A 23,712-nucleotide genomic window follows, 5' to 3' on the forward strand; every position below is an offset into this window, starting at 1 on the left:
ACCTAGCAAAAAAAATAATCAATGAAAGGGGAGACAAAAATTCAGTTATAGTGGGCGTGGCTGAACTTTCCGGTTCGAATCATTTTTAACAGATGACGATGAAGCCATACTCGACCGATTGTTCAGCTGAGAACACAGCTTCTTATACTGGAGCACAAGGTTGGTATTTTCCACTACCTGCCAGAAAATAAGCATTCATATAAGTTCTAACATGTCATAATTCTTATTTCTTTCACAGCAATCCTAAGTGCAAAAATAGAGCACAATTATCACAAGTTGTTTTTCTTTTCAGGGTTTCGCTACTGTCCACAAGAAGGTTTTGTCTCCTCGGATCTCACCACCATATGGTTTATATACAGAGATCAAGGGAACAGACATTTGACCAGTCAACAATGTAACACAGTCATAAAGTAGTACGTCATGGCCATATAACAATGACAGAGAACAACTTCAAGACATGTAGAACAATATATACTATATAGTAATCCCAATTGCTAAAGCATGGATATCTTACCACACCTGTAGAGCCTAGCTGCAGTACACCTCGTGGTAACACAGGAATAATTGCAACAGCCTGCAGACAATAACTTATTGAGAACTCCAAAGCAAACATTGTTTACCATGCAAGGAAAAAAATCGTACTAACTTGAATGCTAGCTGCAAATTGATGATTCATCTCAGCGGCAAGCTATCATCGTAAGAAGAACATAATCAGTTTGGTGTTCCATCACAGAAGCTCGTATTACAAATTAAAATCCCCCAAACAAACCAAACATTTATCTGCTTAGACAATAAGTAGGAAAGACCCCAAAGATATTGAGGAAATCCTCATGGTGCGTGCATGAAGAAAGGGAAATGCCATCATGGTTGACTTCAGCTCTAGGGCAAACCACCTTGAAAGATGTCTCCACTTATTTCGTGTGTCTATTTGTGTGCTTTCGCAGCTAGCTTATCACAATGATAGCTTGCTCACAGAATAATAGACCAAACTCACTACATGGCAAAGTTTCAAGGTGTAGAACAAATACTCAAGGACAAAATAACCCCACAAGGACTTCTGCAGTAGCATAAATCCCTTGGCCTCACGCTTTAAATACAGTGACAGCAAAATGGACCACGGAAAAACTGAAATTGGGCTACATTTATATCAGTTCACAAGGGAAGGAGAAGGAATCGTACCTCGGGTCTGAGATTGTGATCATCGGTAGCAGGATCATGGACAATCCATTGATGATTTCCAGTGAAAGCAGCACGGCCAATGGTACCGAAGAGTACAAACACAGCATACATATATCAGTGAAGCTTGAACTTCTCCAACAACGCCGAAGCACTTATTAGCAGCTAAGAACATTCTAACAAGGAAAACACAATTCGTGCTTACCCTTCACCAACGACATGAATTTGCGAGGCCATGACCTTCCAAACAAGCGTGCACACACTGGTGCCTGGCTCACACCCAGCTTCAGGAGCCTCAGATCCGGTGGAGCATGACGCGTGGCCGCAGCAACCGTCCTCCCACACCAAATGCCTGCACGTCACCGAGGCGAAGACACACAAATCAGCAAAGAACCGCTGAATTCGTGCACTAAGCACATCATCACGAAGCTAAATGCGCAGCACATTAGCGTTACACAGAAATGCAAGCGCATTTCACGCATTCCCGCCCTTTTACACCCCAAGAACTCACACGCATTAGCACAAACTCAATGGGTACAGGTTCCAGTAAATTTGCAGCGGCGCCAAAAGTGCATACACGTTCTTTGTTCATTTGAAGTAAAGAGCTCCCATAACGGGAAGGATGTCAAGGAATATGCCCATCCGAATGTTCCCCATGCGCGCTTCGCTTGTCTAGCATGCAAATCTAGCTAAAACGGAATGCGCAGCAAAATTCCAAAGCCCAAACCCGGGGAGCGAAAAGTTGCATACGAATGTTCCGAAAACAAATGGGATGGGATTTCTTCGCAAATCGAGCTGCAGGAGAAGCTTAAGATCCGAGAAAAACTGGGAGAGGAAAAAAAATAGGAGGAAGGAGGGGTGGAGCTTAACAGGGTCGGCGGCGCCGATGTCCTTCTAGAAGACGGCGTAGGACCAGCCGACCTCCTCGTAGAGCCGGCGCAGCGCGTCCCCCACCGCCATCCCGGCGACGCAGGAAGAGAACCCTAGCTCCTCCGCGGGCCGCCGCCTGCAGTCCCTTTCTGAGCCTTCTCTCTGGCCTGCCTAGAACTGGAACAGGACGTGCGAGCAAACAAGCAAAGACGAGCGGCGGCGCCCTCCTCTAGATGGCACGGCGGCTGGCTCGCCCGGCCTGCTTCGCGTGGAGCCTGCTGGCTCTCCTCGTCCTCACGCTTCCCCTCGCCACCGGTGCGCAGGCGCCCATCAGGGGGCGGGCCCACTCCCAACATCCCAGAAAGCAGGCGCGGGTCCCATCGTTAGCGTCAGCGTCCGTGGGGGTGCGCTTCGCTTCACGCGGCGGCAGCGGCGAGCGAGCCTGCCTGCCCCAGTGCTGGGGCTCCGGGGGCTGAAGCTGGGGCTGCTGCTGCCGTGTTGCGGCCCCTGCATCGCGTCACGCACGGCCGCCTAGGCCGCGAGGTGCGCACGTGCGTGAACGGCACCACGGACAGGAGTCGCTCCAGCAGCGCGGCGTCGTTGACGTCGGTGTCATGCACCACCACGCCACGGCACGCCAGCAGACGCTGCCGCGCGCTCTTCAAGGACGGGTCGTAGTAGGCGTTGAAGTTGTCGAGGCTGAGCACGCTGTCGCCGCGAGCGCGGAGCACCAGCGAGCAGCGCGAGCCCACGAAGCCCGCGGCGCTCGTGACGACCACGGACAGTGGCCCGTCCCCCCGCGGCCTCGTGCTGCGCTGCACCTCTCGCTCCCACGCCGCGCCCCACCCGTACAACGACGATGTCCCTGAGCCTAGCAGGCTCCAGTGCGAGTGCCGAGACCGCAGCGAGGAGGAAGAAGAGGAGGAGCCGGAGCCGGACGCGGGCAACGTGGAGAGGCTGAAGGAGTGGGAGAGTAGGGACGGGTAGTGCACGGCGAAGAGCACGATGAGCGCGAGCGTGGCGAGCACGGTGGCACGGAAGAGCAGGTGCAACGATGCCGACACGAGCTGCTTGGCACCCGCCGCACGCCGCAGCAGCAACGTCGCGTCCGCGTCCGCGTGGGAGCCCGCCATGCTGGCCGCGCCGCCGCGACACACGCTTGGCCCACGCCGCTGTGCCACCACGGCCGCCGCGCGCTCCCCCCGCGCCTCTGCGTGGGGCCCGCCCTAGGTGAGGACGCACGCCGGCAGCATGAGCGAGGCCTCGCCCGCGCTGGGGGCCTCCTATGCCGGTGGCCGCTACGCCGGACTCGCCGTGGCGCGGCGCGGCGCCACCACGCCTGTTGCGCGCTCTCGGCGGTCACGACGAAGAGCCAGGCAGAGAGCGCGAGCGCAGAGAGGAGAAAGAGGAGGGGAGGAGCGGAGCTGCTGCCGCCTGCCATTCACTCGAGAGAGAGAAAGAGGAAGGAGCACTTACGTGTGACGACGACGGTGGGGCCCACCTCTGCAAAGCAAACAAGGGCCAGCAGTATGCATGCATGCTTGCGCGCCGCCCACCAGGCACCACCCATTCATCTTCTACACGTCATCGTCCATTTGCATATCACCTACTATCAGAGGAAGCCGTACTTTATTTAATGAGTGCAGCTGCTTCATCTACCTACTGCGGAATGTAAGGATGAAGATCGGTTGTGACGCGCCTCATCTATACTGTGAAATTTCGATCTAACGCACCAAATAAAAAGAACTTACATGGACACCCTAGATGTCCGCCGATTCGACGTGCCTTCATATCTTTAATGTTGTAAAGGAGAAAATCTAGAATCGTTTTAAAAGCATTGAACATATAAGTACCAAGCAAGTACTTACGAATGCGCTTACCAAAGGCTAACCACCCAGTGCGTTTAGAGAACACATAGTCTACATGGTTTACGGGAAAATCTATGATTTCTGGATACTAAGGGCCTAGTTGAAAATCTGTTTCAAAAACAGAGAGGCGTATTGTAGCTGTTTAATCTAATGACAACTGACCGAACGATGAGGCACGCTCTATGCACTGATCTACGATGGAATGGAAAAAAGATAAAGTAAGTTAAGTTTAAGTCATAAGTTGAAATCAAGGGGGAGAATGTTAGATTGATCTTTACCAGTTGGCCCAACGGTCAATTGGGCCCTTGATCCGCGCCCTGGTTGGGGGCGTCCAGCCGTTCTCCTGTCTGATGAGCCCCGTCGCGCAGCGCTATAAAGAGGAAGGTGGGGACCGGAGCGCAAGGTACGAGGTTCACCATAGCCGTCAGCGTCCCACCGAGGTTTCTAGCCCTAGTCCGATCTAGAAGGACGCGCTGTAAGCGACGGAAAGTCCACACCGTCTTCACCGTTGCCACTGGTCCACGCCTACACTACTGCTACTGTCGACGATCTAACGGACGCCTGTACGACTTCCCCTACACCGATACGTCGTGGCCACCTTATTGACGGTGCCATAGACGCGACTGTACATCGACAAGGTATTATCTAAATCAAGTTTAAGCTATTGATCTAATTCTAGATGATACTATAAATCCTATCAGCACGCTGACCCAAAGGGCCACCCCGCTTCACGCGAGACGCGTTGCCTGCACGCCAGGCAGCGGCGCTGGCAGCAGGCTCGTGTCGAGCTCCGGAACGAGGCGCTCGAACGTGAGCACGTCATGGTCCTCGTCGCCAACGAGGTGGCGTAGGTCAGCGTCGCACTCCGCGGCAACGAACCTGATGCCGTCATCGCCGCCGCCACCGGTGGAGCAACACGTACAGATGGCGACATCGCCGGTGTCTGCGAGGCAGTGGAGCTTGCCGGCGAGTGGGGGGCGTGGGTGGCCAGGTACGGCGAGGGAGGATGGGAGGGACTGGAGGATGGCGTCGAAGGGTGGCAGATGGGTCGCCCTCGAAGAGCAGGAGGTGTTGCAGCAGCGGAACCAAAACCCACTGCGCCTCCATGGTGTCGAGCTTGATGGTAGGCTCGGACGGCAGCGCGCCAGTCGTCGCAGCGACGTAGCCATGTAGGTGGCGTCGGTGACTGTCAAAACCGGAGCCATGGGTTCTGGGCGGTGCCTGACTGCCTGAGCAAGAACTGTGCCGGATTAGAACCTTGTGTAGCTTAGGTGCTCAGCGCCGTTTGTTGGTGTTTGCTTGCCCTTGAGTGTGTGGAAGTTGTAGAAGATCGAAAGCGTAGCTGATACCAGAAGGCAATCATCAGTGACAGAATCCTGACTCCAACTCCATGAGTGCGAATGGATCAATCAATGGTCCAATTAATCAAATCAAATAATTAAATAATATAAAAAATAAAGTTATATATATTTACAAGTAAATATTTCTTTTACTTTGGAACGGGAGAAATTTTTATCGATATTGTATTTTATTTTGATACAGCTAAGTAGGACATTATCATATAATTGCCTGGGATGTCATGGTCATTATAAATAAGTTATAGCTTTTAAATTTTATAAAAATGGTTAAACATAAATAGATATATAGTATTTTGTTGTCGTTTTCTACGAATGTTTATTTTTTCTTCCGTTGCAACGCACGGGTCTATTTGCTAATCTATATCCAAAATTAAAGAGCGGAAGATTTGTTTCAATCTTCTTTATTTGCTTCCCAAAATAGCTCTGCATCCTCCGTGCTCCTGTGTGACCCAGACCCGCTCATACGATTTAGAACCGACTCATGTCTAGTGGTGGTACCAAATCCGGTTTAAGACGTATGACTTCGTATATATGCTTCAGTGTAAGGCATGTTTGCTGGTAATTAATAACAACTCTTCCGATGCCTCAGAAACAATTATGCACGGAGTGAATTAGTAACGCTTACTAGAGTGAACCCCTTCACATTATCCCTGTTGATCGGAACCTCGAGGTTGGGGTCGTCAGCGAGCTCCAAAAGCACGTCCATCATGTCCATGGCAACGAAACCCTGGCCCTCTCGCCGCCGGCGCTCGTTGTGCTCATCCAGCACGTGCTCCAGGAACCGGTCCAACATCTTGGCCGACCTTTTCATCCTCTTGATGTACCCCTGCGGGTCCAGGCAGCTGAGCCACGGGATCATGTCCGCGATGTTGAGCACGCCGTTGAGAAAGAAATGCTCGTCGATCAACCACCTGAACTCCTCAGGTGTCGCCGGCGAGCCATATCCGTCGACGATGTACTTCTTGCCTAGCAGCATATGCGCGAGATCACGTTGAGGTTCACCATGTAGAGGTGCTCCTTGAGCGCCACCACGTGGCCGCTAAAACAACCTGTCGCCGACGACGATGACGGCGACGACGCCGCGGCGTGCAGATCTCTCACCATGGCGCGCACCTCCTCGCTGCGGACGTGCTCGAGCGACGTGAGCCGCCTCGCGTTGAAGAGCTCGGCCTGCCAGAGCCTGCGCCCCTGACTCCAGTACGCACCGTAGGGCTAGTAGAACAGGCCAGCACAGTTGTAGGTAGTGTACTTGCCGGCCGCCGTCTGAGCACGGTCGATGAACGCCAGGTCGTGGGCAGTGGCGCATGTAGGATTTCAATGATGGGGGTACGGACGAAAACGATATAGTCAACGAACATGGACACGGCATAATTAGATTACTAAACGATGATAAAATAGTTGTGATAAGTTACATGTTTTCAACTTTCCATAATTCTAATATACTAATACAAGTTTCCAGCTAAAGCTTCACACGCCGTTCCGCCATAGCTTGAAAGCGTTTAATGATATCTTCATTACTTACACGTCGAAAAAAGTCACGCTCAATAAATGTGACCAAACAATCATTTAAGTATTGATCACCCATCTTATTCCGAAGCTTGGTCTTCACATAGTTCATTCCTGAAAAGACTCTCTCAACACTTGCAGTAGCTACGGGAAGGATGAGGACCAATTTCAGCAATAAATAAACTTGTTTAAAGCGATCATGCTTCTTTGTCTCAACTAGTTTGATAGATAGCTCATTAAGATTCTTCACTTGTTGAAACCTTGTGTCGTTTCGCACATCAACAATAAACATATTAAGCTGCGAAGAAAGTTGGACCAAATCTGGACTTGTAAAATCTTGATGATAAAACTTTGCAAGTTTCATAAGTTTATCTTTATCAAAAGCAGCAAATGAATTAGCTGGATTTAGAGCAGTCATGCAAACAAGAAGCTCTGTATTAACTTCATCAAACCTGCCCCAGTAAGGAGAAAATAAATTATTACGAAAGGAAAAAAACAAAAAAGCTGAACAATAATAAAATAATAAGCAAGATATATTATCAAATCTGCTATTGAGCTCTTGGAGTTGCATATCAATGACACTTAGAAACATTTCAACATGGAACCGATGAAGATTCTTTACTTTCACAAAGTAACGTTTTGGTCTCCCCACAGGCACATAAAAACCATCCATATCAGGAACCTTGACTCGATGTTTAACACAAAAAGATGTGACATCCTTCAGAAAGGTTTCCCATTCATTGTCCTCTCGCAACACTTGCAAATGGAACTTAGTCATCTCAACAAGTTCAATAGCATTAATAATGTCTTGATCCCTATCGATGCGGGACCCACAGGATACCCCGCAAGGTAGAAAGAAGATCTAGTCCAACTAGGATTCTTCCCATATAATCGTAGTAGTAGAACTATTAGGTAATCCTATTAGAAAATCTCATTGTAAATCGACTAGGACTCTGGCCTCCTGACTATATAAAGGAGGGCAGGGCTCCTGAGAGAAGGACAATTGTACAACAAAACACTTGACAATCAATCCAACGCAAAGGCTAAGGCCGACTGGACGTAAGGTTATTACTCGATCTACGATCGAGGGCCTGAACCAGGATAAATCGACTGTCTCTTGCGTAAACCATCGAGTTCGGCATACGCCGAAGCCCGAACATACTGCCCCAGGGTACCCCCGTGGCAGGCTATCGGTGGTGAAACATCGACAGCTGGCGCGCCAGGTAGGGGCTTTCGGACGACTTTGCTTCCGAGAGCTCGATGGACCTCGACAACATGATTTTCCCGACGGGATCAACTTTCATCTTCGGCTCATGGATCTGCGAGGCAGACAACAACGGCAAGCTTCAAAGCCATCTCCTCGAAGATTTAGATCATCTAAAAGAAGTTCCTATTCCAACAACTACAATGGATCAGCTCACCAGAAGATTCGCGCAGCTCATAGTATCCGAATCAAATCGGATTTCACGACCACTCGTATCCGATTCGAATTCAAGCTCCAAGGCGAAGTTTTATCCGAGTGCTTTCAAGAAACCGAGTTCTTTTTTGGCAAGATTCCGGAGCACAACCCAAAACAACTCGGATTACCCCCAGAATTCTCTCAAGAAGTCGAGTTCTTCTCCATTTGGGCTCGACAACATGGCAAAATCCTATCAAGGACAGGTCGAAAGATTTTTCAATCCAAGATTCGGGATACCACTGACAGGAGCTCAGGAGGGCCTCGTGCTAACGATAACATCGCAGGACTGTATCATCCACTGGCCGGATTCCGTTCCTGAAGGTAGCGGAACCCAACTAGTCGGCACGACAACAACAGCTATTTTACCTTACCAAGAAGGAGACTCGATCTACGACACCGAGGCATCCACTAAAGTTATCAGCGACTCCGACAGTATGAAAACTAACGCCAATAACAGAACGACTCATGCGCGAGAAGTGTTCATGGTTCGACGACCGCGGTCACCATTAAATCCCCCGGAAGCACCCGATGTCAGATCATCAGATGAATCAGAATCCAACATATCACCCTTTGCCCAGGGCTACGACGGAGAAACAGATAGTCAGAAACAAGCTAGAGAAAGAAAAAACAAGTTGAAGCAAGGGCGCCAACACCGTGCTAGGCAGCGCAGGGAAGCTTGGACCAGATACGAGTCAGAATTGGCTGAGTACGACAAAAGAAAATCACAACGAGAAGTCGAAGGGAGACGCACGGCGAATACGCCTTACGATAAGATTCGAGAAGCATTAGAAGAACTCGGAGCAACTTCGCATCCTGGTGAGAAGTACGAACAGCTCCAGGACTTGCTCCGATCGACAATCCCGAGAACACATGAAGAGAAAGCTCGATCAAGACTACCCGCCAGATCAACAACCCACCGGCAAGAAGATCAAAATCAAAGGAAATCCGCCTTCGAAAGACTTGGGCCGGGTGGAAGCCATGACGGAGGAAGTAGGAAGGAACATAATCAAGGCCACCGATTTGAACAACTAAGGAAGACTAGGAGCAGGGTTCCTACCCAGACAACCTCGCAAAATTGTTCCCATCAGAACGACAGTTGGCCAGAGGAAGGCGCCGAATCTGAATTCAAAGAAACCAAGGCTCACGACAGGTTCCCCTGTTTCGCGAACAGGCTCGCATTGGTGCGATTACCTCACAAATTCAAACCATCTAATCACTCCAAGTATGATGGCAAAACCGAACCAAAGCAATGGCTCAGAATATATTCACAATCGATTGAACTAGCCGGAGGAGACGACGATATCAAAGCCCTTTTCTTCCCCATGGCACTGGAGGCCATGCCCCTCCAATGGTTCGATAAACTAAATCCAGGATCTATCAGAAATTGGGAGGATTTGCAGAGAGCTTTTTGTGAGAATTTCGCAGGAATCATTACACACCCAATCACTCATGCAGAACTAAAAGGACTCAAGCAAAAGGGAGGTGAAAGTCTCAGAAACTATTATCGACGATTCGGCGAACTACGAGCTCAAGTGCATGACATAACCGAACGAGAAGTAATTGAAGCTTTTTCTCACGGAATCATGGCCAGATGGCAATTTCAAGACTTCTGCAAAGAAAATCCGAGAAACAATGAAGAATTCAGACGTACAGTAGAAAAGATGATTACTGCAGAAGAAAAAACGCGAGAGAGGTTCCCGGACAGAAGCAACCAAGACAACCCGGACAAGCAAAGTCAACGAAATAGCAGACATCAAGAAAGAAAACGTAGACCAGACAATACTGTGGCAATGGCCGACAAATCAAAGAAATTTCCCAAACCAAGAAGATATGATGACATTGAAAACATACGTTGCCCATTGCACCCTAGTGGGAGGCACACTATCGGAAATTGCTACACTTTCAATGATCGATACACAAGAAAAGATAGTAAGGAAAACACTAAAGAGGACAATCAGAAGAGAGAAGAAGACAACCACGAGGACAAAGGATTCCAAAAACCTAGGGGAACGGTAGCAGTGATTTTCTCAGGGGCTCCGGATTGCAGAAGCAAACATCAAGAAAAACTAGCACTGCGGACCATTATGACAGCAGAACCGGCTACACCAAGATACCTCAATTGGTCACAGTATCCTATCCAATTTACCAGAGAAGACCAATGGACTAGCGTGGGAAACGCAGGCCATTATCCATTGGTTCTGGATCCGACTATTGCTGGTATGACCGTCACCAAAGTACTAATCGATGGAGGAGCTGGGCTTAACATCATCTTTTCAGAAACTCTAAGGAAAATGGGACTACAACTCGCCAGGGATGATTACGCCAACAAGCACACCTTTTTATGGAATAGTACCCGGCAAAGCAGCCATGCCACTCGGACAAATTACTTTACCTGTTACCTTTGGAACTCCTTCAAACTACCGAACAGAGTTTATCAAATTTGAAGTCGCCGATTTCGATTCATCATATCATGCAATCCTCGGACGTCCAGCACTAGCCAAATTCATGGCAATACCACATTACCCGTACTTACTACTTAAGATGCCAGGACCCAACGGTATCCTTTCCCTTCGAAGCAATTTAAAGCGCGCTTTTGACTGCGACGTTCAGGCGATCCAGATTGCAGCTAAAGCGCAAGCCGACAATGGAAGAAAAGAAATAGCCGCAATCGCTGCAGAAACAAGCCAAGAAGAATTAGAAATACCGGCTAAAAAGCCCAGCATCATCGCACCACCAAAAGAAGCCGACGTCAAGCAAATCGACTTAGGCACAGGCGATACCTCCAAGACAGCAACTATCAGTGCTCACCTCTCGGCAAAATAGGAACTCGCGCTCACCAACTTTCTTCGGGACAACAAAGATATCTTCGCTTGGAAGCCAGCCGACATGCCAGGAGTCCCAAGGGAGTTGGCTGAGCACTAGAATCGATGTTAACAAAAGCTCCAAACCTGTAAAACAACGGCTACGACGATTCTCACCCGACAAGAAGGCAGCAATTAAAAAGGAAATAACAAAACTAATGGCAGCCGGATTCATCAAGGAGATCCTACATCCAGATTGGCTAGCAAACCCGGTCCTTGTACAGAAGAAAAACACGGACGAGTGGCGTATGTGCGTCGATTACACAGATCTCAACAAACATTGCCCAAAAGATCCGTTCGGGCTACCACGCATTGACCAGATAGTTGACTCGACAGCAGGATCTGCGTTATTATCTTTTCTCGATTGCTATTCAGGATATCACCAGATCGCACTAAAAGAAGAAGACCAGAGCAAGACATCTTTCATCACCCCGTTTGGTGCCTACTGCTACAAGACCATGTCGTTTGGACTAAAGAACGCTGGTGCCACGTACCAAAGAGCTATCCAGACTTGCCTTGGGAATCAAATCGGTGAAAATGTGGAGGCATACGTGGACGATGTGGTGGTAAAAACAAAGAACCCAGACACTCTAATTGAAGATTTAAAGCAAACCTTCGAAAACTTGAAGAAATGGAGATGGAAATTGAACCCAAATAAATGTGTATTTGGAGTTCCCTCAGGACAACTACTCGGATTTTTGGTCAGTCAGCGCGGGATCGAAGCCAGCACCAAGCAAATTCGAGCTATAACAGAAATGGGCCCACCTAGAAGTGTCAAAGATGTGCAGAAACTAACAGGATGCATGGCGGCCCTCAACCGTTTCATATCAAGACTCGGCGAAAAAGGGTTACCTTTCTTTAAACTACTAAAGAAAACAGACAAGTTCGAGTGGACAATAGAGGCCGACGAAGCTTTCAAAAAACTTAAAGAATACCTCACTTCATCACCTATCCTGACACCTCCAAAGAAAGATGAAGATATGATGCTATATATCGCGGCAACTCCTACCGTAATCAGCACAGCAATAGTCATAGAAAGAGAAGAACAAGGACGCGTGTATAAAGTGCAACGTCCAGTATACTACATCAGCGAAGTACTGTCAGAATCCAAAATCCGGTACCCGCATGTACAAAAACTACTCTACGCCCTACTCATTACCTCACGGAAACTTCGCCACTATTTCGAAAGCCACAAGATTACCGTAGTGACAGATTTTCCACTCGGAGACATCCTACACAATAAAGACGCCACAGGGCGCATATCCAAATGGGCAGTTGAAATTGGAGCTCTTGACATCAATTTCACCCCACGGAAAGCAATCAAATCTCAAGCCCTCGCCGATTTCGTGGCCGAATGGACAGAGATTCAACAGCCCTTATCAGATACAATCCTCGACCACTGGAAGATGTACTTTGACGGATCACTCAAACTAGGTGGGGCCGGTGCAGGCGTTCTCCTCATTTCTCCAGAAGGAAAACAACTCAAGTACGTCCTTCAGATATTATGGCAAGCTACAAATAACGAAGCAGAATATGAAGCCCTCATCCACGGGCTATGAGTCGCGATTACCCTCGGAATAAAAAGATTACTCGTATACGGCGATTCAGCAGTGGTCATCAACCAAGTCAACAAAGATTGGGACTGCACCAAAGAAAACATGGGTGCTTATTGTGCTGAAATACGGAAACTTGAAAAACACTTCCAAGGATTAGAAATTTTACACGTCCTACGCGATTCCAACATTGCAGCAGATGTCCTTGCCAAGCTCGGATCAGACAGAGCAAAGGTTCCACCCGGCGTATTCATAGAAGAGCTATCAGTTCCCTCTATCAAACAACCCGGTGAAACAACACATGAAATTCAGGCTAAAGGCGTTCAGATCTTGATAATCAACACTTCATGGACCCAAGTTTTCATCGACTATATCAAAGAAAACAAATTACCAGCAGATAAGGTAGAAGCCACCCAAGTTGTTCGCAGAAGCAAAAACTACGTTCTAGTAGGAGATAAACTTTACAGAAGAGCAGCATCATCAGGAGTACTCCTAAAATGTGTCTCATTTGAAGAAGGTAAAGAGATCCTAGACGAAATACACTCAGGTTGCTGTGGAAATCATGCCGCTTCAAGGACACTGGTTGGCAAAGCATTTCGCACCGGATTCTACTGGCCAACCGCTTTGAAAGACGCAGAAGAGCTTGTCAGAAAATGCAAAAGTTGCCAAATGTTTGCAAGACAAGCCCATGTACCAGCTCACAATCTTATCTGCATCCCACCCGCTTGGCCTTTTTCCTGCTGGGGGCTAGATCAAGTAGGACCCCTGAAAAAAGCAAAAGGCGGCTTCGAGTACATCTTTGTAGCAATCGACAAGTTCACCAAGTGGATTGAATACAAACCACTCGCGAAATACAGCGCAACCAAAGCAGTCGAGTTCATCCAAGACATTATGCACCGCTTCGGCATGCCCAATCGAATCATCACAGATCTAGGCTCCCCCTTCACAGCTACAGAATTCAAGAGCTGGGCACAAGACTGTGGTTTCAGTATAGACTATGCGTCTGTTGCACATCCAGAAGCCAACGGACAAGTAGAAAGGGCTAATGGACTCATACTAGCCGGATTAAAACCAAGGTTATACGAAGAACTAGTGGACTATGGGTCCAAATGGATTGAAGAATTACCGAAAGTAATATGGGGGCTACGAACTCAAATAAGCAGAGCAACAGGCCACTCACCCTTCTTCCTAGTTTACGGGTCAGAGGCCGTACTACCTGCCGACTTGATCTGGACATCCCCAAAAATAGAACAATATGATGAAGGAGAAGCAGAACACACAAGAAGATTAGAACTCGACAGCTCAGAAGAAGTCAGAATAAACGCTACCCTCCAATCAGCCAGATACCTACAAGGTTTAAGACGGCACTACAACAAGAGTACCCAACCTCGATCACTACAAGTTGGAGACTTAGTGCTAAGAAGGATACAAAAGACTGATGGACGACATAAGCTACTCAGTCCATGGGAAGGCCCGTTCATTGTCACAAAAGTCACCGGACCAGGCACATACAAGTTAATAACCGAAGATGGAAAAGAAGTCAGCAATACATGGCACATCAGCCAGCTAAGAAGATTCTACGCGTAAAAACAGCTCAAGAAAAAACAGATATGCAAGCCACAAGGGACCTACGTTCACAATCAACGAAAGACAATACTCTTCAACAACATATGTATTAGTTTATACTCATGATCAATAAAGATGATATTCATCCATAGCATGTCTTGTCATGACTTCCAACGAGTTGTTTTCACTGAAACAAAAAGCAAAATGGCTGAAAACATGCCTGAGCATTCCGGCCGAGAGCAAAATAGCTGAAAAAACGCTTGAGCCCGCCGATGAGGGTAGCTAAAAGCTAACACCCGAAACAAAAAGCAAAATGGCTGAAAACATGCCTGAGCATTCAGGCCGAGAGCAAAATAGCTGAAAAAACGCTTGAGCCCGCCGATGAGGGTAGCTAAAAGCTAACACCCAAAACAAAAAGCAAAATGGCTGAAAACATGCCTGAGCATTCCGGCCGAGAGCAAAATAGCTGAAAAAACACTTGAGCCCGCCGATGAGGGTAGCTAAAAGCTAACACCCGAAACAAAAAGCAAAATGGCTAAAAACATGCCTGAGCATCCCGGCCAAGAGCAAAATAGCTGAAAAAACGCTTGAACTCGCCGATGAGGGTAGCTAAAAGCTAACAAAAAGCAAATTGGCTGAGTCGACCGAAATTTTAACTTCAAAAGACCCTCCAGCACTTCGTTCTGAAAAGCAAGAGGCTCGGGGGCTACATCCAGATAGGAATACTTTTTCCTCAGAAAAGCACAAGCGCCACTCAAGAAAGCACTCGGATGCCGAAGTTTGTTGAGGCAACATTCTATACCAAAGTCGTTTTACATAGCGCAGGCGAAAGGTTGTTAACGCAAAGACCTACATCCTAACAAGTCATAGCACGGACAAAGCACTCGACGGATCACAAAGGAGGAAGAAAAGAAAAGTACTCGACAAATCGAGGGGCCTCGTCAGAATAACGCACAGAGTTGTCTTACGGAGCAGAGACGGGAACAAGACAAGGTACTCAGCAAGTCAAGTAACTTCAACCGCACCCAGGCAAAGAATACATCGACAAAAATAAAGAATCTTCATTTAAAAAGAAGTGTAATATTACAAGAGGACGCTCAATCGAGTCAGGCGTTGTCATCAGAAAGGGAAATATCAATATTTAGACTATCTACAACCCTACTGGCTAGATCTTCAACCTCGGGCTCCATCCTTTCAACGGCGTCAAGATATTCTTGGCTTTCAGCTTCTTCTGCTATCTTGGAGAGAGGCGCTTCTAGAGCAAGGACCCGGACCTGGGCCAGCACATTCTTGGTACATACTTGGGCACACCTCTTCGCGAACTCTTGGAAATGAGTCGGAATCCGGGGAATGAACTGCGCCCAAGATTGCCCGTCATCCGCTGGAGTCCGGAGGACATCGGCTACCGAACGAAAAGATTTCCACAAAGCATTCCAATTCTCGGTAGCCGTCGCCAGCTTCCCGGACAAGCCTTCAATGGTTTTTTGGGCCTGCACAAGATCTCTGTCAGCTCCACGCCTAATCAGCCTAGTAAGGGCGAGTTCTTCCTCAGCATGAGTAATTACCTCCTCAGCTCTATTATGACTAGAACGGACTAAGGGCCCTCATTTCATCAATACTCTCCTGAGAGCTTCTGCTTCTCAACTCGGAGAGCTAGACAGAACACCCAAGAACAAGTCAGCGGAAAAAGAAGTCAAAATACAAGAAGAAACAGGCAGAACCCGCGGCACCTTTGCATTCATTCTTCGCAGACTCCACCGCAGCATCTCTCTGTTTCTCCTGTCTCCACTACCCGGGCGCGAAGGGCTTTCTCCTCCTTTTGGTGCATTTGACGCTCCATCTCCAACTCAACCCAGAGAAGGTCAAGATCGGCTTTCAGAGCGTCCACCTCCGAAGACAACTTCCTCTCATTTTTAGATGAGAAAAAGAAGCCAGAATGATCACGAGAGAAAGACTGAGCAAAAAGAAGCAAAGAGAAACAAAGCGTAAGGATAGAAGAAAAAACAAGCATGCAAAAGAGGAGCGGCAGTAAAACCTACCTGGAGCTTTTCACCAAAAGAAGTCGCGAGGGTCGACAAGCTCCCCTAGGCTACGGTCAGCTCCGATAACCGATGAGTGGCATCGAACTGTTGCACCACGTCACCGGAAAAGGAGGGGCCGCCGGAGACAAGAGAAGGGGAAGGAGAGGCCGGCTGGGGCGAAGGAGGAATGACCAAAGCGACCTCCAGGGAAGCCGGAGCCAAACCCTCAGAAGAACCCGGCGCGACGGCCACAGTTACCTCCGGAGCGACTAAGTCCGCAACTCCGCCAGGTAGCTCTGAAGCCCCCGTGGTGACTTCATCAACACAATGTTGTGAGTCCCGAGGCTCAAAACTCGTTGGCACGGTGGGAGGCAGAAAAGAAGTCGATGAAGAAATTAGAGAAGACGAAACACTGAAAAGTGATAAAAGGAAGCACCAATAAGAACCAGAAGAAGGAAGATAAAAGCCAAAAAGATAAAGCTAGAATTTACTCACCCGACTACTTTTTTCTTCGCGAAACCAAGAGAAGGCCTCGCAGGGGGAACCATGACGGCGAAGACGTCCCCGCCACCCGGCGACGGGAGCGGGACAGCAGACAACGGGGCCGCGGAAGAAGCCGGGGCTGGAGCCATGGAAGAAGCCGGGGCGGAAGAAGAAGCTGGGGCTGGAGCCGTAGAAGAACTCCGCACCGGAGGAGCGGTATAGCTCGGGACAGAGGCAACCAAAGAACTCGACACCGGAGCTTCAGAAGAAGTCGGCGCGGGAGCCTCGGAAGAACTCACACCCGACCTCCGATTACTTCAAAAAGTCCAAGACTAAAATTCAAAACAAAGAGGAGAAATTCAATGCAACAAGAATATGAAAAACAACTCACCGCCGCATGATGAGGGGGACTTCATCATCCTCTTCTTCCTCAGCCAACGAAACCAGAGCACCCGCTGAAAAGGAGACAAAAAGTACTCGGCTCAAGAGAGAAACATGAAAATAAAAGAACAAAGAATATTAAATGTGCTCACCTAAGAGCATGCTAGCAACAACTGGAGTACCTGAGGGAGTATTTGGTTTGCGAGGCTTCTTGGAGACAGGCAAGCCAGATGAAGACCCGTCCATTCGCCCCCTCTTCGGGACACTGCAAGGACCGCGAGGGACTAGACGAGGAACATACTCTTCATATACATCAACAAATCTGAAAGAAACCCTAGGAAGGGCTGTAAAGGTTTGAGACTTACTAATTGTAGAAGTACCAGCTAGACGATCCCCTGTCTCCGCCACGGCAGGGAGAACACCAAGGGGGATCGGATCGACAAAATTCCACCCAAGCTCCTGCGAAAAAAGATAAAACACCGAGACAAGGAAAAGCTAAGCAAGAATGGATGCAGCAAGAGTACATAAAGAACTCAAATAAAAAAGATAGACAACTCACAGCTGGGGGCAGGTTGATGGCTGAGAACTCAGAGATGGCAGAACGAATGACGCTCACTCCTTTCAGCATCTTCTGGAGGCGCTCGAGTACCTCCTCACCGGTCAGCTCAAGAGCTGGGACCATGCGTGAAGGATCCTCGGCCCCAGAATACTCAAAGCCGAGATGTTCCCGCTCTTTCAAGGGCTGAACCCGGCGACGAAGAAAGCTTGAGACAATACCAAAACCGGTCAATCCCTGTTGTTTCAACATGCTAATCCTATCAAGGAGTGGCTGGATCGCTTGAATCTCAGCAGGTGACTCAAGCTTCTTGTCCCATCGGTCATTCACCATAGGACCGGATCTGGAGTGAACGACAAGAGAAGGGATCAAATTGGCAGCGTAAAACCACTCGGCATGCCAATCTTTGACAGAATCGACCAGGTCATAGTCAAAAAACTTAATTTTGAGACCCTGGCGAAACTGAATCCCGCAACCGCTGAGGGCACTGGTTTCTTCACGGCGGGGTTGAGGTTTTAGACGAAAGAACAAGCGAAAAAGAGATAGAGAAGGAGGGATCCCAAGGAAGGCTTCACAAAGGTGAACAAAAACAGAAAGATGGAGAATGGCATTGGGGGTTAGATGGTTCAGACTAACCCCAAAATAACCAAGAAACTGATGAAGGAAGGCAGAAGCAGGAAGACAAAGTCCAGCACGGACAAAGGAAACAAAAAGGACAATCTCACCAGGACCCGGAGCCGGAACCCGATGCTCGCCCGGAACTCTCCATTCAGCGATGACTTTGCTTTGGATCAAGCCATCACTAACGAGCTCGCGCAGCTGGTCTTCGCTTGTTGTTGGAGCCGGCCAAACCTTCTGAGCTGCCCTCATGGCCACGAACTCCTGGTTTTCAATCAAAGACAGGGATGACTCCTCGTCCACGAAGGTCGCCTGAGACTTGCTTGCAGTTTTCTTCTTTCCCATGAACTGGCGGAAGCAAAAAAGGCGCTAAGGAAGATGAAGCTAGAATGATGGTGCTCGGGTGATGGCGACAATGACGGCGGCGGATTTCTGAGAACTAGGGTTTAAAGGCAAGAGCTGGGCGACAAGGGAAAGGAAGATAAAAGGTCTTTAAATAGATTTCTCAGTGATACAAATGGCCCACGAGGCCCGTTAAAGCACAGTGTGGGAACGCAACGGTCCATTTACCGACGCAGCTAAAACGACGGAGGGCACGAATCCTCACAACGGTAAAAACCAACGGGCAGATTTCAGACTTATCTGTCCAACGCCACGGTAGGATTATCAAATTGATACAAGAACGACCCGTCAAACCAAGAAGAAAGAAAGAAGAAAGAAAGGGCTACCTCACAAGGAACAAAAGAACCCGGTTATGTAAGAAAGAACTCGGTAGTCTCATGAACGACAGGGATCACAACAGAAAAGTCAAAGACAACTCAGAAGACAAGATTTGTTACATTACAAGCGACTTCAAAAATAGAAGATTACAAATCTTATAAGACCCAACGAACTCAGCACCACGAAAAGCAAAGTAGCAAAGAGGAACACGGACACCACTAGGCTCTGGAATGACTACGTGTCCTAAATTGCTACTCGGAAGGACAAACCGCCATTAGTTACACTGTTTTCTTCAAAGGACAGACGCAGTGCATCCAAGGCGGAAATCGACAGCACGGCAGGGCAACATGGAGCATAGAAGGCCGGTAGGCATCTGTCTACCCAAGACCGATGTGATGCTGGATATGGTGTTGATCTGCACCGGACGGTCTCAAGACAGGCGACGTGGATCAACCCAGAACTGCCGGATGAAGGAACGAAGCCCACATCACAAGACTTCCTCCATCTACGACAAGACACACAGAAACTACAAAACATGCCCAGGGGCTGCTCTACTTCACAAACTACTATGTTCATGACCACCAAGGTTTCAACAGAATATCCAATGAATGAAAACAAGCACTCAGGGACAGTATTTATAGACCAAAGGATCGGCGCACATGGACTAGGAGTACCAACGAAATAGGCCTAACAAAGGACACAGTGAAAAGACAGGACACAATAATGGACGACTCAGGCGAGAGGAAGCGGTACTCGAAGACGGGCATATTCGGAAGAATATACCAGCATAGTACAACCCGTGAACTAAAGGCATTTACACTCAACCACCACCATACAACTACATCTGACCACAGCAAAACTATCAAAGAATACGCCAAAACCACGCATCCGAGTTCTTCCTGAACAAAACAACACGGATATATGCTCGGGGGCTTGGCCAGCATCATAGCTTAAACAACACTAAGCCAGGGAGATCGGCCTTCATTTTCACCTATTCCCGGAGGCTCAGAACCAAAGACAAAGGACCAAGAATACAAGAAACTCAAGACTACAATGACGACACATCAAGACTCTTCATCCGACTTCTTTTCTAAAAAGAAGAACTCGGAGAAAGCATGGGGCCGCAGGAGACCCTCCAACTTTTGTAAACAAAAGCAAGAGGCTCGAGGGCTATACTCAGTGAGTGCAATTTTTTGACATAAGCTCGGAGGCTGCTTACCGCAAAACTTCTCGGATGATGACGTAATCCAAGTCTCGGGGACTACTTCAGAACACAAAATTTTCAAACAACATAAAGGATCAAGACCCTCCAACTTTTTATTCCAAATAGCAAGAGGCTCGGGGGCTACACTCAGTGAGTGCACTTTTTCTTCGAAAAAGCGCACGTCACCAATAGGCTTCCTCAATGCAGACCACTTCAAGACATTATGGCAAAAAGAACCCGGAACAAGCCATGTTCGAGTTCTTTTTGATAAAATTTCAACGAACAATCAGGGCAACTTCAAGACAAGATCCTCCAGCTCCTTGTTCCAAATAGCAAGAGGCTCGGGGGCTACAACCAGATGGATGCACTTTTTCTTCAAAAAGCACTCACCACCCAAAGATCCCAAGAAGCGCTACAAGGTTTCACTCCAGAAAACGCTCGGATGACATTTTGTTCCTACTCAACAAGACTAGAAGGAGCAGAGCGAGATTTTTAGAGCTCAACCATGAAGTGCTCGGGGGCTTGTCGATGCGGAACCCACAGGATACCCCGCAAGGTAGAAAGAAAATCTAGTCCAACTAGGATTCTTCCCATATAATCGTAGTAGTAGAACTATTAGGTAATCCTATTAGGAAATCTCATTGTAAACCGACTAGGACTCTGGCCTCCTGACTATATAAAGGAGGGTAGGGCTCCTAAGAGAAGGACAATTGTACAACAAAACACTTGACAATCAATCCAACGCAAAGGCTAAGGCCGACTGGACGTAAGGTTATTACTCGATCTACGATCAAGGGCCTAAACCAGGATAAATCGGCTGTCTCTTACGTAAACCATCGAGTTCGGCATACGCCGAAGCCCAAACATACTGCCCTGAGTACCCCCGTGGCAGGCTATCGGTGGTGAAACATCGACAATCCCTTTTTGCAAAGCCTTGCATAACTCATCAGTATATCCAAATATGGTCAGCAATAAGTGTGCCATGAATATAAAGTCAAATGACTCAATTATTGTCAAGCAATTTTGAGCTTTTATACGCTCAGATTGAGATTTATCTTTTGAGATCTTCCTAAGAACTTTCTAGAGTGTGGGATACATAGCAATAATACGAGAAATAGTCTTGTAGTGAGTTCCCCATCGAGTATCTCCTGGCCTACCTAGACCCATCTCTTGATTTAAACCTTGTCCTGTTTCAATTTCCCCCTGTTCTAAAGCTTCCAAAACCTCCTGTGCCTGGGCTTCTCTAAGCATGTGATGCTTTCTACAAGAAATCCCAACAACATTCAAAATATTTGTGACACAATCAAAAAATGCGACACAGTCATCATTTTGTTTGGCAACAGCAACAAGAGTCAATTGGAGTTGGTGCGCAAAGCAATGAATATAGTATGCTGAGGGAGATTCGTCCATGATTTTTGTTTTCAGCCCATTGATTTCCCCCTTCATGTTACTAGCTCCATCATATCCTTGACCACGACATTTAGATAATGTCAATTTGTGCTCCATAAGAAGAGACACTATTGCATCTGTTAGTGTTGAAGAAGTAGTATCCTGAACATGAACAATACCAAGGAATCTTTCTGTAACCCTCCCTTTTTTGTCAACATACCTTATGCAAAGAGCTAACTGTTCCTTTTGGTAAACATCACTAGATTCATCAGCAAGTATAGAAAAGTAGTCATCTCTAAGATCTTCAATAATAAGTTTGCTAGTTTCTTTGGCACAACAATTAATGATATCTGTTTGTATGGAATGGGCAGTCATCTGACAATTCTTGGGAGCATTATGTCCTGTAACCTTTCTAACATCTTCAAACATTTCATCCAACCATTTTTGGAGTTCCTTAAAATTCCTCATATTGCTAGATGTGTCACTTTCATCATGTCCCCGACAAGATAGCCCTTGACGCAAAAGAAACCTCAGACAACTAATTGAGTAGGTTAAGCGCGCCTTATATTTAACTTTTTCTTCTGTGGTGTGCTTAATGTAAGTACTTGCTATTGATGCTCTTGGCCTAATGAAATTAGTAAATTTCTCAAGAGCTTCATTGTGGGTGCTTGTAATGCTTCCAACATGCAAGTCAAGTTTTGCAGGATGGTTCCATTTTCTAAACCCACTATTCACAAAAGCATCACCACCAACATAATTAGCTGTATCCGCAAACAAATAACAAACAAAGCAGAAGGCAGCATCCTTTTCCACACTGTACTCAAGCCAGTCATACTTGTCAAACCATCTAACCGGAAAGCGACGCTTACCACCAATTTGTCGCTGTGGAAAATTATATGTCCTTGGCTGGCATGGCCCTTTTGCAATATATCCTCTTCTCACTGCATCTTGCTCATTGGCAGAATATTGGATGATGGGGATCCTCTTTCCAGGATCATGGGGAAGACGATCAACATCATAAATTCCCTCTTCTGTCTCTTGTTCCTCATGTATTTCTTCGTCACTAGGATTTTCAGGTCTTGCTTCTTGATCTTCCATTTCCATCTCTTGTGTCTCATGTATTTCTTCCTCACAAGGAATTTCAGGTCCTACTTGCTGATCATGAATAATTAGTTGATTTGGAGTGGAAGAAGACACCTTTTGTGCTTTCTGTTTCTGAGCATGAGCATTCCATAGAGATGCAAGATTGTTATTCCTCTTCATGCTACTTGATCCTTGATGTTCTGCAATCTGCAATAATCGGTCAAATTAGAAGATAGAAGAGGGATTCCACAAACTAGAACTCATTATTGATGGGAATATTCCGGTAAAAAAATGATTAATCAGTGATCGCAATAGAACAAGATTGAATTTTTACCCTTTGCAACTTGTCAGTTTGGCAGTTCCTGGGCATATTGGCGTAGCGTGTAGGATGGGCAGACGGCCGGAGGAAAGGTCGGAAATCGGAAGCAGGCAAGCAGCGCCTCAGCCAGCCGGTCGGCCGTCAGACAACGACCGAACGACGACGACGAGGGTTTCCGTCTTTGCAGCGGCGGCGGGCGGGGTTGAGGAAGGAGTTGTATCGCTGTGAGCTGTGATGTGTCGTTTCGTATTCGGCAGATCGGCAAAGTGCTTATTATACGTCAATATGTTTGAAAATGGGTTGCTGTACGTTTGAAAATGGGCTGCAGCTGGGCCTAGAAAGAGTATTATACATATACAAGATATTAAAGAATATATATACTTGATTTTTTTCAGAAATTTTGGGGGGGGGGGGGGCAGCTGTACCCCCATGATACTACTGTAGTGATCTAATTATGTCGTGTCCATGTTCGTTGACTATATCGTTTTCGTCCGTACCCCCATGATTGAAATCCTAGATCCGCCACTGGAAAACAGCTAGTTCTGACATGCGTCAATAACCGTTGGGAGAGCTCTGGTGGTAAGCTCCGATGAAGGCACTAGACACTACACGAGAACATATAATCGGAGCATCACAGCCGGGTGTGCTAGAGCCGACAGTGATTACTACATTGTTGGGTGGTAAAGCGAGGATTCAAAAAATTGGTGGGAGGCTAATTTCG

The 23,712-nt window shown here is 47.5% G+C and overlaps 1 protein-coding gene and 1 pseudogene across 1 annotated transcript; both read right to left on the bottom strand.

Moving 5' to 3' along the window:
• Window positions 1–2,462: 2,462 nt before the first annotated feature.
• Window positions 2,463–3,179, bottom strand: LOC136537138 (UDP-glucuronate 4-epimerase 6-like). Its single transcript, XM_066529204.1, has one exon. The coding sequence runs from the start codon at window positions 3,177–3,179 to the stop codon at window positions 2,463–2,465; it is 717 nt and encodes a 238-aa protein (XP_066385301.1).
• A 2,688-nt stretch (window positions 3,180–5,867) lies between these two features.
• On the bottom strand, window positions 5,868–23,042 carry LOC136537139 (uncharacterized; annotated as a pseudogene).
• Window positions 23,043–23,712: the final 670 nt, after the last annotated feature.

Source organism: Miscanthus floridulus, chromosome 2 (genome assembly GCF_019320115.1).
Source record: "Miscanthus floridulus cultivar M001 chromosome 2, ASM1932011v1, whole genome shotgun sequence".
NCBI lineage: Eukaryota > Viridiplantae > Streptophyta > Magnoliopsida > Poales > Poaceae > Miscanthus > Miscanthus floridulus.